At 34.4% G+C, this 17,289-nt stretch overlaps 1 protein-coding gene across 1 annotated transcript; it reads left to right on the forward strand.

Moving 5' to 3' along the window:
* The first annotated feature begins 308 nt into the window (after positions 1-308).
* On the forward strand, positions 309-1,309 carry LOC140919381 (uncharacterized). The gene is made up of 2 exons (XM_073365390.1): positions 309-372; positions 849-1,309. The coding sequence occupies exons 1-2, from the start codon at positions 309-311 to the stop codon at positions 1,307-1,309; spliced, it is 525 nt and encodes a 174-aa protein (XP_073221491.1).
* The last annotated feature ends 15,980 nt before the right edge of the window (positions 1,310-17,289 follow it).

Genomic DNA, 17,289 nt, shown 5'->3' on the forward strand with positions numbered 1-17,289 from the left:
TTCGCTCCAACTAGATGTCACTACCTTACCACTCAATTTACTAGTTACCCTCCCCTATGATGAACTAGTAAAGTGTAATTTGGAGTGCTTGCAATGCTCGCTGGCTGTTTTTAAAATGAATTTTAAGATCGATTTAATTTGTATTCCTCTGAAACATCTTGGAGTAATTTTTGGAATGGATTGGTTGTCTAACAACTATGTTATGTTAGATTGCGCCCAACGGAATGTGATATTTCCAGAAGGGATTCTTGGGACATGTAATTTCTAAGGAAGGGATTCTTGTCGACCCATCTAAGGTAGAAGCCGTGATGGCATGGAAACAACCGCATACAGTCATAGAGATTAGAAGTTTTATGGGTTTGGCCGGGTACTGTAGGAGATTTATTGAGGGATTTGCCAAGACTGCTGCTCCATTGACACACCTACGAAGAAGAACTAGATTTATGCGTGGACTGATGTGTGTGAGAAAATTTTCCAACTGATGAAGGAGAAGCTAACTACGTCCCCAATGTCAGTGTTGCCCCAGCCAAAAGAGCCTTACAAAGTTTATTGTGACGCTTCCTATTAGGGTTTGGGTTGTGTGTTGATGCAGAACAAACGAGTAGTGGCCTATGCCTCAAGGCAATTGAAGGTGCATGAAAAGAATTATCCCACTCATGACTTGGAGTTAGCTGCAATTGTCTTCACATTGAAAATTTGGAGACATTATCTATATGGGTGTAGTTGTCATGTATTTAGTGACCATAAGAGTTTGAAATACTTGTTTGATTAAAAAGGAACTTAACATAGGCAGAGGAGATGGATGGAGTTCATTAAATATTATGAGTTCACGTTGCATTATCATTCAGGGAAGGCCAATGTGGTGGTTGATGCCCTAAGCAGAAAGCGAGTTCATCTCACGTTTGTAACAATGAAGGGGTTGAAGTTGTTAGAGAAGTTTTGTGACTTGGATCTTAATTTGGATTCCCCATTGGGGAAAGTGCAATATGGAATGATCATTATAGATAGTAAATTGATGAATGAGATTAAAGTTCTCCAAGTTACAAACATGTTGACTCAAGAGAAAAGGAAGTTGATCGAGGTCAGCAAGGCCCCTGAAATTGAGGTGGGCCCAGATGATATTTTAAGATGTAATGGACTTGTTTGTATACCCGAAAATACAAAATTAAGGAAGACTATCTTGGATGAGGCCCATAAAGTCAAGTTGAGTATTCACCCTGGTACTACCAAAATGAATAAAGACGTTAAGCAAAAGTTTTGGTTGACAGGAATGAAGAAACATATAGCAAATATGTGGCTTCATGTTTGACTTGTTAGAAAGCCAACGTAGAGCATCAGAAACCAGGGGGACTACTAAGGTCATTAGATATACTAGTATGGAAATATGATAGTATATCTATGGATTTCGTGATAGCATTGCCTAAGACTCAACATAAGTTTGATTCCATTTAGGTGATTGTCGACAGGTTGACCAAATTTGCCCATTTCATACCTGGGGTACCCTCCAGCATTGTGTCAGATAGAGATCTGAAGTTCATTTCTCATTTGTGGGGAGCATTATATGAGGCGTTGGGTACTAAGTTGAGATTGAGTTTGGCTTAACACCCTCAAACTGATGGACAAACAAAAAGGACTATTCAAACCTTGGAGGATTTGCTGAGAGCGAGTGTGTTGAATGAGCGAGGTAGTTGGGATAATATGTTGCCTCTTGTTGCGTTCACAGATAACAACAACTATCATACGAGCATTGGGATGGCACCATACGAGGCTCTATATGGGCGTAAGTGACAAACTCCCTTGTGTTGGTATCAAGATGGTGAGAACCTAATTGTGGGGCCAAAATTGGTACAACAAACCACAAATAAAGCTCGTATGATCCAAGAAAGGATGAAGAAAGCACAAAGCAGACAAAAGAGTTATGCCGACCAACGGAGGAAACCGCTGGAGTTTCAAGAGGGTGAACATGTATTTTTAAGAGTGACACCTACTACTAGAGTTGGTAAGGCACTGAAGTCTAAGAAGCCCACTCCTAAACACGGGTATGTGGTTGTCAAGTTGTTTGGGAAGACTGACTTGGAGGGTTAAGGTGGTTAGTTCCTCAAAAGTCAGAGGTTGTCAGGCTGTTTTGGAAGACTGACTTGGAGGGTCAGGTGCTTTATAATTCAAGGTATTTGAACTAGTGGATTAAAGCCTTATGAATGAGAGGGTTGGATGTAGCCAAGTTAGTGGTGAACATGGATAAATCTACGTGTCAAATTATTTATGCTTTCATTGCTTGCTGTCGCTAAATCCGATTGCTTCTACTCCAAGTAAGTCACCAAAACCGAACTAGTTTTATTTATTTATTTATACATTATCAAAAAGTTATCAACTTTGGCAAACACAATTCAACTCCCTTTTTCGTGTTTGCACCTTCAGTAACTTTAACATGCATCTGATGAACAATACATTTAGCATGCCTCTGATGAATAATAACTTCATCGTGCCTCTGATGAACAGTAACTTTAGCATGCCTCTAATGAATAATAAATTTAGCATGCCTTTGATGAATAGTAATTTCAGCATGCCTCTGATGAACAAATTTTTTTAGTATGCCTCTAAAGTCTGAAGCTATAATTTTAGTCTGCATTTGAAGTATATATTTCCCTGACTCTGAAGACTGCAACTCGTTCCAAAGTGTTGCCTTTGATACATAGTACATTATGAAGTTGCACTGACTCTAAAGATTGCAACTCTTTCCAAAGTATTACCTCAGATACAAAGCACACTCTGAAGTTGCACTGACTTTGATAATGCAACAAATGTGAAATTGCCCATGCCATTAATTCTAAGATATGCAACTTTGCATTTGCCTCTGACTCTGATGGAAGGTAAAAAGCTTTAATAGATTGAGAAAAATACTTAATTAGACTTAGCCGTATTATTTCCTCTAAAGGTCCAATAACAAGTCTTGATTCATTCCCGCTCAAATTAAATCAAGTGTGTGAAGGAAGACTCAAGTGAATCAACTTGCAAATGTAATCTAAACAAATACACACAATATCTTTCTTGAAGAATTGCTAAGATAAAATTCAGAAATATATCAAAACATATCTTTTAGAATTATAATTATAAAAAATATTTATCGACCAAGCTGGAATGAAGATACGATTCATAATTCACAAGAGACTAAACTGAAGCCCTAATATTAATTATAAAAAAAATACTGAAGGCTGAAGAAGAAAAATAAACTAAAAAATCCTAAAAACCAATGTTATTCAGAAAAAACCTCAAGAGTTCAATTTTTTTAAGTGTTAGAGTTTAAGGTTTTAAGTTCTAGAAAAGAACTTGTTGAAAGTAAAATACTCTAAGTGTTGTAGTGTGGGAAAATCATTGTATCAAATCTACTTAGTAGAAGTAAAAACCAAAACAGTTTCGGAATCAGTGTAATCTAGCCCGATAGTGGATTTAGTGTTCCTCAAGCAATTTGGGGTTGTTAGATAGTGTCAAGAAGACTTGACTTGTCGGCTCAAGGTGTTGTGTGCCTTCAACTATCTGGGGTTGTCAGATTTTGTGGAGAAGACTTGACTTGTAGAGTCAAGGTGTTTGTGTTCTTCAAAAAGTCTTAAGTTGTCAAGTTGTTTTGAGAAGACTGACTTGTAGGGTCAAATAGTGTATTAAATCCTTCTAAGTGAGGGTACTGAATGTAGCTACAAAGTTGACGGTAAACCAGGATAAATTGCTTGTATCTCCTGCATTCCTTAGTTTTGTTACTGTTTCTGCTCTAAGTCATCAAACTCAAACCAATTTTAATTAAATAATCCAATTTAGACAAACATAATTCAATCCCCCTTTCTCGTGTTTACACCCTCAATCTTCGTAACCTTCAATGGCAAATTACTTTTAGCATATGTTCAAAGGCAGACGTTATACTTTGTGTTGCTCTGATCACTTCCTCTTGTGACTTTCCTCTGAATTTCTTATTTCAGAGTTTACATTCTTTTTGAAGCCATTAATCTAAATTTATTGTTCTGGTAAAATACTTTTGTTAATATCAAAACTATAAGTGAGAAATCAACTTGATTCCAACAATACTCTCTCTACTCTAATTTCGTGATTGATTTGTTTTCTTTCTTGCTGAAGCCCCAACATGAAATAAATTTATATTAGAATCTCCATCCTTTAACCAATGGATTTTTTTCTTTGCCTCCAACAGTCATCCTCTTGTTTGAGTGCTTTAATTAATTTCTTCCTTATTTCTTAAATGGATAGTGATCCGAACAGTCAGCTATGCAATTTATGAAATAATACTGATAAAAAAAAGTATCAATCCATGTTTGTATTGCTTATACGGCTCATTCATGAATATATTCAATGAGTTTATTCTCTTCAAAAATAGGTTATTGCCAAATTATATAGAATAATGGCAAATTATTTTGCCTCGGCTCTCCTAAAAAATATTTTTCTCGACACAACATGCTACATATATAGTAAACTATTAATATCGGTAATGTATTTTTGAAAAATAAATAAAAATCTGTTATGGCTCTAATTAACATGGTGTTGTAGAATGGGGTTAGAGAATAGGGGCCATACAAAACAAAACCACAAATTAAATAACAAGTTACAACTCTAATCTTAGTTGCACATCGTTTTTACACCACCAAGATGGTGTCTAATGTTACACAAAATTAAATACGGGTGAAAAATAGCAATTAGCATACAACCTCCAATGCTAACATCGAAAATGGATGTTACCAATGGAGGTGTAAAAATGTTCTTCATTCTCACCTGTTTGGTTTTTGTGTTAATGTTGGTTCCTTTTTCCCAAGCTTCAAATTCCATATGGAGCGAATTACTTCATCCAAAATTAACGGTGAAAATAACGTCGAAAATACCAGGTGGAAATGTACGTGTTAAATGCATATCAAGTGAAAACGATATCAAAGGTGGATATTTGAATGCTTCTAGCACAAAGCCATTCACATTCGATGTTGAACTCAAGTTTCTCACAACAATAAGGTACAATTGTTTATTGACACAACATGGTAAAGAAATTGGTCAATTTTTGGGATTTCGAAGTGGTTCTTATTGTGATAAAGGTTGTATATGGGAACTTTACCCACATTATGCTTTGCGCATATCTTCTAGAAATGGTTATGTAAATCAAACATATAAGGCAATAGGAAGCCCCGATGATCACAATTATGACTTTTCATAGATATAATCGATATCCCAGAATTCATTGTAGATAACGCTTGATTTTTTTGATAGTATTTTATGTTTTTTTATTATTCTTTTATTTTTAATTGAAAATATATATTGGCATTTTCTAATATATTATAAAAACCGGTACGTTTGGATAATTCTTTCTTAAGAAAGAAATATCAAAATTTTGAGAGAATTGCCAAAACATGTGAATGGGACTTGAGTTGCTTCGCAACAATGGTTGTACATGTTTATGTCAAAAAAAAAAAAAAATATAAAAAATAAATTATAATTGAAATAGTCTTTTTAAAAACTAAATATATCAATTTTTTAATGATCTCTTTTGTTTATCTTTCTAATTTTGTTTGAATGGTGTAGTGGCTGTGTTTGTTAATTTGATAGACAATACAATTCGGTATCTGAATCATATGATAGGTAGTTTTTTTGATTTTTTTTATTGGTTGTGAATTTTCAACGTCTAAAAATTTCAAAAATGAAAAAGTTTCTCTATTCAAAATCTAATCTATTCTCACATTATTCATGTTTATTTAAAGGTTATTGATAAATAGTATGAACACTAATTTAACAAAAATTAAAGATATAGTGTTTAAAAATACAAACTACACCTTCTATCTCCCATAATTTTTGTCAAAAGTAGAATTGACATTTTGTACCGAATAATAAAAAGACAAATGCACATTTTCTTCGGTTAAATAGTACCTCCTAAGTTTACCATCACTCTTTTTTTAAAGTTGTGTCCATATATCAACCATCAAGTCAATCATTTCATATTTTGTTATTGCAATGGTAATAGTAGTTGTTCATAGAATTGAGGATGCATTTCAATGAAAATAAGTTTGAGACTTTGATACAAAGAAAAATTCATTAGAATTGTTTATATTAGATTATTATAAAAAGTATCAAAAATACATGAAACACCTAACTTTTGCTTATTTTTAAGACAATAGAAGGTAACACTTAATTTGTTAGAATACTTTATATTAGATGATTATTAAAAGTACCAAAAGAATACATGATACGATCTATATATAGAGCTAGTATAAATTTAACACTTAACTTTTAACCGACTTTTTTGTTTATATTTAAGATAAGGGGTGGTAACACTTATGCTTTATTTGGATTGTTGGTATGGAATAGAATGAAGTAGTACAGGATGAAATGGTATTATTTTTCATTGTTTGTATTATATAAAATAGGATGGAGTATTCCATCTCATCCCACAACTTAACCTCAAGGCGATTTTCACGTTAAAAATTTCCCTTCTTATCTTTGTGAATCAAAAATAAAAGCAAAAAGACTTGAAAAAAAAAATTACAAGGAAAAGAGAGTCTATAAAAACTTTAAAATATTATTCATTATAATAATAAATAATTTTTTTAATTCTATATAATGAAGAAGAACTGACTACCTCATCTTGTGATCTTTTGCTCAGACAACTCCTCTGATCTAGTAGAGGACAACCTTGTAGTTGGAAGTTTTATAATTGTTGGTTTCTATGCTACTCAAAAATGAAGAAGAAGATTTGGGTTTGGAGAGAAATGAGAAAAGAACTGTTTGAATAAAAGAAAGTGAGATTAAGATGATGATGGTGGTGGTCGGGAATTACTTTTATATGGAGGGAGAAATATTTTTCTGATTCCCTTAATTAATCTATTGTCTCAATTTCAAATTAATCTCCAAAAATTTCTAACCACAAAAATTACTCACATAAATTTAATCCTAAAATCTCACAATTATTCATTATGACACTTATAATCACATTACATCATTCATTTCTAAATCTACTTTAGTAGAAATATCTACTCTTATCGCAACTTAGATCGCAAATACATTTCATCGTAAGTTACGACTTGTAAAATAATCAAATTCAATATTATTCGCTTAGAGACATATAACTCAGACATAAATTAAGTCTCAAACTATATGAGAATTTAAATAAAATGTTTCGTTAAAACAGATAATATTATTCGTCGAATTCAAAAGCTAAAAAATTTGCAGTCTCATATTTCAACATAAAATATTATTTTGGTATTTTTATTCATAAATAACAGAAAATTGATAGACCCAGTAACATTTTTAATACAAAACATTGCAAAAAATACTTAAATAAAGATTAATTTTTCTACAGGTCTTACACTATCTTCTATCTAATTTATTTTATTAATTATTAATTTATAATTTTATTTTATTTTTTTGATTAAAAAGGAATTATACTAAAACAAAAGTTGATAATGATAACTTCTGGCATCATACATAAAAAATGAATCTAATAAAGAAAAATGTGGATAAATTGTTTGAACAAAAAAAGAAGCATTATGACGAAGTTGAGCTAAGAAATGAGCACATCTATTTGCTTCTCATGGAGAATAACTAAAGGAGTAGGTACAGACTGTCTGATGCAATATAGAGATAATCTATTTGAGGAGGATAAGTAAGCGAGTAAACTGGGTATAGCCTTTCTTGATCATGGAGGGGTGGGCTATGAAGTCATTTTCAAAAATACATATAAATACCTTTATCATAATAAAACACCATAGCGAAAAAACCACATTTCAGAAAATAAGAGGCTACCAGATGACACTTTGTAGTAGAAACCACATATGAACTCATCATTATGGTCGCAAAGGATTCCCCACCATCAATGTTCATCTTTATAACCCCCACTAGGAGTTTAATCCATGCTTTTTATTTAGGGTTAATCAAATTATGCTTTAGAACATTAATCATAATCAAAGAGTTATGAATAAAGTCAACTTGGTTAGAAAATTAAAGAAGATTTTCCATGTACAATGTCGTTGTGATTAAGATTCCTATCAAGCCAAGCATAAGTACCAAGACTGAATAATTTACTAAATAATTCAAGCTTAAAAATTTATTTCAAAGTAGTTGGATATCTTCACAATGTAGAGAGAAAAACACAAGAAAGGGGGAGGGGGTTGAAATATGTTTTATTTTCAAAATCCTTAATTAAAAACAAATTATAAATTGGTGATGTTAAAAGCAAGAATAAATAAAGAGATAAGAAAAGGAGCACAAACTAATTTATTCTGGTTTACTACTAACATGGTATATATGTTCAATCCTTTCACATTGAATTATTTAATCCACTAATCACCAACAATATCACACGTCCACTGAATACCTACTAGTCAAAGTGACTTTGGTCAAGTCTTCTCAACCTTATAACTTATACAATCATGCTATTGAGGATAACAACCACTATTGGACTAAGTTAGAAATAGTGTTTAACATTATTTTATGAATAGCTCTCACAAGATAATGTTTACAAGGTATGCTCTTAGAATGTATTTGATATTTTCAGCATTCAAAAATAATAAAAAGTTATTCACGAGTTGTTGTATACGACAACAGTAGGTTTCTCGTATATGTCTTTTGTAGAATGAAAAACACAAGAAAAAGGGTTTGAATTGTGGTTTCTTATTAAAAAAACTTTTTCGCGTGGCTATACTAAAGTAAAGAGAGCATTGCATGTCAAAGAAATCAGAGCATAGAGACACCATGACCTATCCTGGTTCACCACTACCACGGTAGCTATGTCGAGTCCCTTCAACCTGAAACATTTAATCCACTAGTTCACCACAAAATCAGACTTACACTTGAACACCTACTAATTAAAATGACTATGTTCAATCTTTTCACCCTTCTAGCTTAGTTCATTCAGGTTTTTGAGGAATGCAACTACTATTGAACTAGGTTACAAACAAAAAGGGTTTAGGTTTTTCTAAATTAGATCTTGTTGAGATTGTGTACAAATTTGTTACTTTAGAACTTCTCTTAGCATTAACGTAAAACATAATGATATTGAACAAGAGTTCAAATGTGCTTATTGCTTATGTTTCTTGATTGAGGGAAGCACGTCTTTTATATAGAATGATAAGGGGTTTTGCTTGTTGTCCTGATTGCAAGAAATCAACATAATTCATGAACTTTCGTATTGTATCTTTGTGGAATTGATTTGCCATAGAAACTTTCCAAAAACTAATCTTGTAATGAGTCATCATATCTTGTTCAAAACAACTAGGAAGCAAATGATATGAGGGTAAGATTATGTTTTAAGATCTTCAAACAAGTAGCAAATTCAGGATGTTTATCAGAGGATGTGGAATTGCTTTGTTTTCTTTAGAGTGTTTACTTTTTCAGAGTGTTAACTTTTTCATAGTGTTGACTTTTTTAGAGAATACATAATAACTCAGAGTCAGACGATCAGATATTTGATGTGATTATCAAAGGTAGAGGCAAACGAACAGACACTTGTTGAATTCATCAAAGACGGACAATAAAGAACATGTTGAGTTTTTCAGAGTTGATTTATCTACAACATTACTTGCATTTCCAGAGGCAACTGAGACATGACGTCACTCACATCCCAGAGTCAATTGAAGTTGACTTTGCTTCTTCCAAGAGTCAAATGAAGTTAGTAATAACAAAGGCGTGTGTCACCTATTTTTCTAGAGGTCTTGGTTTCTTTTGTCTTTGTCTAATCATCAAAGGATACGTACAAACCTATTAAAAAAAACTTGATTTCTTGCCATCACACTTAATCAAAATGTTAGTGCATTAAATTTTTCCCATAAATGGTTTGGTTATTATCAAAACAAGTGAGTGACATATTTCTTTATTCCAACTTAGTTCAAACAATGTCGCCCTTTTTGGTGATGACAAACATCTATTTTTGTGAATATTTTTTTTAGGATGAAATAAACCAAGAGATAATATAGTAATAATACATTGGAGTAAAGCATGTTCAACTCATAAGGTGAAATATATTTTAACAGAGTATCAATGTGCATTAATAACTATAGGTCGCACACAAAAACTCGTTGCTTACAAATTTTAAAAAATTACACATTCTCCCCCTTTTGTCATCAAACAAAAGATAGGAAAAAAAAGATATAGAAAAACAAAAAAAGTAGAAAAATAAATTGATGTGGATTTGAGTTGATTCAAGAAGTGATGAATGACCTACCAAGTTATTTCTTGAAATAAGTGCTAAAATAAAAAAGATAAAAAATAAAAAATAAATATGGATTAGGTAGAAAAGATGAAGAAGAAGGTGTCATAACCTAAAAGATGGATAAGCCAATGAGGAATCGCAAAAATGGTAAGGAAGCCATTGATAAGATTTAAGCAATATCTAATCCAAGAACTCAAAGAGGAGACACATCTCACTCACCATTCTCATGAGATAAATTCAAATTCATTTCAAAATTGTCTCAATGAGGTTACAAATGCATATTTATAGTAAAACTATCTCTTCATGTTGTTGAGGTTCTTATCATTCCCTCTTTCTTGAAGAAATTTGCCACAAATTTAAGCTCCATTTTACCGTACATGAAGAAAAACACCAAATAAACCACAAGTTCATTATATCCATAGGAGTCAAATGAAAATTTGGAAAAGTTATCATATGTAATAAGTCGGTGAAACACATTTCCATCTTGAACAATTAACATCTTATTACATTTTTTGTCAAGGTAAGAAATTCTAAAGATGGGGATAAAGTTATACCTTTTGAAGTTGATATTAATGACCAAATTTACCTTCTTTGGATTGAAATTGGTGGCAAACAATAAGTTACTTTGTATTTTCAAAAGCTTCAAAGCAAGTTGTGCCATATGGACATTCTCTTCGTCACAAACAAATGGTGACTCAATAATTTGCTTGCAAGCATTTTGATAGCTTTTCAGCAAGTGTACTGAATCGTTGCAAGTAATAATAAAACGGTAGTACCGAGTGTCGAACTCAAGGATTGCGTTTTACTATTGAATTATATTTAGTTACTAAAATTGAACAAAAATTTCCCAAGTTGATTGAAATAATATTTAAAATTGACAGCAGTAGTGAAATTGATCCTTTATAAATTGAGAAAAATGTTAAAGATGAGTTTCACTTCGAATCCAACCTTGGTGTCTAATTTGATCCTAGTAATTGAATTCCTTTATTGAATTATTACTGAATTCTCTTTATAATTCTTGCCCTAATGTCTTAGTGATAGAACCTTTAATTCCAAAGTAACCCCAAATTCCTTAGTAGATTTAAGATTAGAATTAAGCATTACCATATAGAAATTCTCTTCTAAATTACTGCTTTGCAACTAATTTAATTGGTTTCATGACCTGCACATATGTCTAGACTACAAATTCATGAATTTCTCATCTCAAGCATTCGTAAAGTCCACTTCCGTTTCAAAATACAAATCATAGAACATTTTAATGTTGATCAAGCAATAAAAAGCATTAAGCACAAAGATGAGAAAAATAACTCAATAAACCCATTCATATAACCAGAAATCAAATCATAAAAAAAAGGGTTTCATCTTGTTACACTCATCCCTAACAAATAGGGTTTAGTTACTCATGACAGAGATAAAAGAGACAGAGATAAAAGAGACAGAGATTAGAGAAGAATTACAAGAAGGATTCATGAATGATTCTTGATAAAACTGCTCCAATGATGTTAGAAACGACCGTCTTTGAGTTTCTATGCTAGGGCACAAGTCTCCCAACTTCCCAATAGTGAAAAAGATTCCTAAAACAGTAAAAATCTGCGTTTTTATGGTTGCTGGCGCGGGTCGCGCACCCCAGGCGCGGAAAACGCGCTCCAGGCGCCTTTGGGCAGTAGCATATGCTGGAAAAAAGTGCTTCAGGCGCGCTCCAAGCGCTCAACATCTGCTGTCCGGCATATATTGCATTTGGCTCCTCAACATCTGCTGTCCGGCATATATTTCATTTGCACTTGGTTTGACTCCAATTGGACATCTACAACTCCAGATATGACTAACATACTCTACATATGTCATGTTGATTTCTCACCAAAATTAAGCACTGCACTAAAACAAAACGCAATGTAAAATTACAAAAAATTCCTACTTAATCAACGAAATAAAAACACAAAATATTTTATTAACTCAAAGAACAAAAATCAACACAATATATCAAATAAATCCTTAGTTTAACTAACGATTGAGGATAAATAAGACTAAAATAGTGGTAAAATATGCATATGATGAAGAGTCATCACAACCCCAAACTTAATCTATTGCTTGTTCCCAAGCAACAATTAATTTCAGATTTGGTCCAGTTAAATGCACACTTAAATTCAATTTCTCAAATTAAATCAAACTCAATTTTCAAAGTTCTTGCTACTGCAAAATATTCATCATGCTCTATGGTTGTTTGCAAAAAGAACAAAAAGACAACAAGATTTGTACACATTGGCATTCATTCATCAAATTCAACTCTCTCATCACACAATCTCACCAAAATTTCTCTCAAGTGTTTAGAAAGGGTTATAAATTTATCGCTCAAATCCTAGAATATGCATCACGCTACCATAGGCTTGAAAAAATTCTAGTTAGCAATCACAATGCAGTAAACACATACATTTTTGGAGGACTTTCAGGTTGTAATGAGGCTTAGGTAAGGGTAGTAGGCTTTACCACTTGGAGTTAGGCATACATTTCCACCTTATTCTACCATTTTTTTTTTCTTCACCTTTTCATTATGGAGATTCTCAAACATTGACAAAAGAACCGATAAGATATAAATTTTTTTTTACCAAAGTACAGAAATTGAATTTTTTTTTCTTCTTTCTTCTTTCATTTTCATTTTCTTTTTCTTCTTTCTTCTTTCATTTTCATTTTCTTTTTCTTCTTTTTATTTTTTCTTTTTATTTTCTTTTTGTGAAAATCATCACTCCAAACTTAAAAAGTTGCTATCCCATGAGCAACCCCAAACTTAGAATTTTATCAAGACCAGAATTTTTTTTTCTACCTAACTCCAAGTAAGGTGATTTAATTAAAGTCAGGTGTTTGGCTTGTAATGTGGCTAGTAACCGAAATAAAAGGGCAAGGCTGAAAGGGGCTAGCAAAGGGTAAAGTTTTCATAGGGTAGTTAGAAAGGCTCAAACGACCAATAAAATTGCCTCAATGTATGCATAAATTACAAGTCATGCAAGTCAGAATTAGTGCAAGTTCTAGAGGGATAACACATGTCTGGATAATCACACAACAAAGAATTTAAGTTTTTAGGCTCAAAATCTCACAGCTAGGATAATAAAAGAGAGTATGAACAATCAAAATAAAGCCAACATGCTTCTGAAAAGTTAAAATTGTATTTTTGAAAAATTGATGGCATATTAGCCTTCTACAACCATTTAGTAATCAAGAATGCATGCATTAGGAAGGCTTGTCGACTTGAGCAATAACATAATCTAAGAAATGAAATTCAACTTGCAAAATCACAAACAGAAATTTTAAGATTAAGTGCAAGTTAGTACGACTGTTTCATCATAGTACACATTTAGTGAAAGGAAAAAAAAAACATAAAGATAAGAAAGTCACAATACACTGACATTAAACAAAGAAAATGAGAAAACGGAAAGAAACAGGACAAACAACAGAAAGAAAAAAAGGACAGAAAACTTCTCTAAGTTTAGTAGTTCAAGGATTCTCGTTTAGATCGTCCGCTCCTATTCCGCTATAGTCGTCAGTATACTGGTGAGGTGCGAAAAGATCAGCATAAAACATGCCTCCTGGTGTCTGTTGAGAAGAAGCGAAGGCTCGACATAGATTGATCATCCCCAGTTCTATTCTAGCTTGTCCCTCTCGCTGATCAATCATCAATCGTTCCATCATAGTTTCCAGTCTGCCACATCTTTCCTCGGTGGATGGCTGTGATGGATGTGTAGGGTGGTGATGTGGTGATGTGGTTCAATATTTTCTTCTGTTGGTGGGGCACCAAGGTCCTCTCCCGGAATTGTGGAGTATTTTTCTATCCACTTAGCAGTGATTGGTGTAGCAAGTTTCACCATTTCTTCACCCTGTTTAGGTAACACTCTCACCTGTTCACATAGTTTGCTTATCAGAGAAGCATGATGGAAGTAGCCTGTCGGAGGGTCAAGAGTTGTTGTCCCCCAAAGATCATCAGCTAGTAGTGCACCCACGTTGATTTTGTTGCCTTTCATGATGGCAATTAGTAGGTATGCTCTGTGAAGTGTTATATCTGAGACATTGGAACATGGTAGTAGCGTGTGATGAACAAAGGTGCTCCATGCTTTGGCAATTGGGTTGACTTCCACTGAGCGCAGTTTCCTAACCGAGCCATCCCTATGTCGAAACCAATATGTGCCTAGTCTGCATAAAATGTGTAGGATCTCCTGAGTGTCTACTTTTCTGGTGTAGTCCAACATATCTCGAAAACGGCAGTCCTGATAATTTGGCAGACCAAAAATTGCATTGATGACCTGGGGTGTGAAGGGTACCCTTTTTCCCCTCACATAGCTCACAAACTGGTCGTGTGGAAATGGGTCTTCAGACTTCAGATCAGAAGCTTTGGAAAAGAATTTCACTGCTAAGGACTTGCTCGTTGTGGTAACGAATGTGGTTAGCTTCTCCCAGCCTCTGGCCACAATCATCGCCTGGATGTCAACAAATTCATCTGCTTTCAACCGAAAGTTTTTCTCACTCACAAACTTCTTGATGGCAGGGAGCTTGGCATGAAATTCTTGTGTTGCCATCGTCTTGAATAAATATGTATTGTGCGGTGGGGTGGAGGATGTACTTGTGACCTTAGTTCGTTTTGCTTTTTAGGTTGCCATTAGGTCCTTTGATGATAATGGAGGAGGGTTTGGAGAGTGATAATGAAGAAGGGGAGTGTTGAGTGAGAAGATAGGGGTTTTGAAGGAATTATAGTCGTGCAAAGCGTTTGGGCGCGCTTGGGCGCGTATCGACAGTGACGAATGCTGGGAAAAAGCGCTTGGCTTGCGCTTGGGCGCGCTCGGGCGCGTGTTGGCAGTAGAAAATCCAGAAAAACACGCTTGGCTTGCGCTTGGGCGCGTGTTGGTAGTAGTAAATCCTGAAAAACGCGCTTGGCTTGCGCTTGGGGGCGCTTGGGCACGCTTTGTGTCACTTGGAGCCGTACGATCGCTTCTCAACGCATCTTTTTGATTCCTTGCTCATACCAAACATCAAAACTAAGAGAACTAGCAATTAAAGACTAAAATTGGAACTAAATGGAGTAAAATAAATCTGAAATGCAATAAATAAATACGGTGCAAATGATATAAAATTGGGTTGCCTCCCAATAAGCGCTCGTTTAGTGTCTTGAGCTTGACATTCCACCCTTCAAGTGTTGATCAGATGGATGGACTCCATTAAAGGTTTTGACTCTGCCCCTAAATAAGATTTGAGCCTTTGTCCATTCACCTTAAAGTTCCGATTCGAGTGTGTGTCTTTCAACTCCTCAGCCCCGTGTGGTAACACCTTGATTATCTTGAAAGGGCCTGACCATCTTGACTTTAGTTTTCCTGGGAATAACTTCAATCTTGAGTTGAATAGAAGAACCAGCTCTCCCTCTTGGAATTCCTTGAATTTAATTTTGTTGTCATGCCATTTCTTGGTTTTTTTCTTTATATATTTTAGTGTTCTCATATGCGAAATTCCAGAACTCCTCTAACTCGTGAAGCAGCAGAATTCTTGATTCGCCTCCCTTAACCAAGTCAAAATTCAAGTATTTCGTCGCCCAAAATGCTCGATGCTCTAGTTCGAGCAGCAAATGGCAGGCTTTACCATACACGATTTGATACGGTGACATACCAAGGGAGGTTTTGAAAGCTGTTTGGTATGCCCAAAGTGCATCATCAAGTTTCGTTGACCAATCTTTTCGTGAAGCATTCACTGTTTTTTCAAGAATTTGCTTGAGCTGCCTGTTGGATACTTCAACTTGCCCACTGATTTGTGGGTGATATAGGGTTGCCACCCTATGACGCACATTATATTTCATCAAAAGGTATTCCATTTTTCGGTTTAGAAAGTGAGTGCCCTCGTCACTAATCAAAGCTCGAGGTACGCCAAAACAGGCAAAGATGTTCTTCTTGAGAAATGTGATGACCTGTTTTGAATCATTAGTTTGAGTAGCAACTGCTTCAACCCATTTAGATACATAATCTACCGCCACAAAAATATAGACTTTTTTATGTGAGGATGGGAATGGACCCATGAAGTCAATACCCCATACGTCGAACACTTCTACTTCTAATATAGGATTTTGCGGCATCTCATCCCGTTTTGAAATATTACTGGTGCACTGGCATCGATCACACTTCTTCACGTAGTTGAATGAATCTTTGAACAATGAAGGCCAAAATAATCCTGATTGGAGAACTCTTGCTGCAGTCCGATCACCACTGAAATGACCCCCATAATCAGCGTCGTGGCAGTGCCACAGTACCTTTTCTTGCTCCTCCTCAGGCACACACCTTCGCAACAAACCATCTACTCCTCTTTTGTACAGGAAGGGTTCATCCCATACATAGAATTTAGCATCACGGATGAATTTCTTTCATTGTTGGTACGTGAAATCAGATGGAATTGTCTCACCTGCCTTAAAATTAGCAAAGTCAGCAAACCAGGTGCCATGACCATAGCGAAGATGTGCTCATCGGCAAACTGGTCTCGAATTGGTCTAATGTCCTCATCCTCCTGAACATTCTCCAATCGAGATAGGTGGTCTGTTACAATATTCTATGATCCCTTCTTATCTCGGATCTCAATGTAGAATTCTTGTAGTAATAGAATCCATCTAAGTAATCTTGGTTTCGATTCCTGCTTAGTAAACAAATACCTCAAGGCAGCATGATCAGTATACACAATAACTTTCGATCCAGTAAATAAGATCGAAATTTTTCAAAAGCATAAACTACAGCTAATAATCCTTTTTCAGTTGTGGCATAATTGTGTTGGGCCTGATTTAAAACATGGCTAGCATTGTAAATTACATGCAACATTTTATCCTTTCTTTGTCCCAGGACTGCCCCAATAGCACTGTCACTTGCATCACACATGATTTCAAAAGGTAGTGACTAGTCAGGTGTAGTGATAATGGGCGCAGTTATCAACTTATTTTTCAAACTGTTAAAAGCATGCAAACAGTCCTCATTAGATTTGAAGGGTGTGTCCGTCACAAGTAAATTTGTGAGTGGTTTTGCAATTTTTGAAAAATCTTTTATAAATCTTCTATAAAATCCAGCATGGCCTAAAAAGCTTCTAATGCCTTTGTCGTT

This window comes from Cicer arietinum, chromosome 2, assembly GCF_000331145.2.
Source record: "Cicer arietinum cultivar CDC Frontier isolate Library 1 chromosome 2, Cicar.CDCFrontier_v2.0, whole genome shotgun sequence".
NCBI lineage: Eukaryota > Viridiplantae > Streptophyta > Magnoliopsida > Fabales > Fabaceae > Cicer > Cicer arietinum.

Excerpts from the sequence above, each read along its gene's own strand:
- LOC140919381 (XM_073365390.1), top strand. The coding sequence starts at position 309 with ATGGCATGGAAACAACCGCATACAGTCATAGAGATTAGAAGTTTTATG. Across the intron at positions 373-848 it reads TATGGGTTTGGCCGGGTACT|GGAAGGCCAATGTGGTGGTT; the intron begins GTAGGAGATTTA and ends ATTATCATTCAG.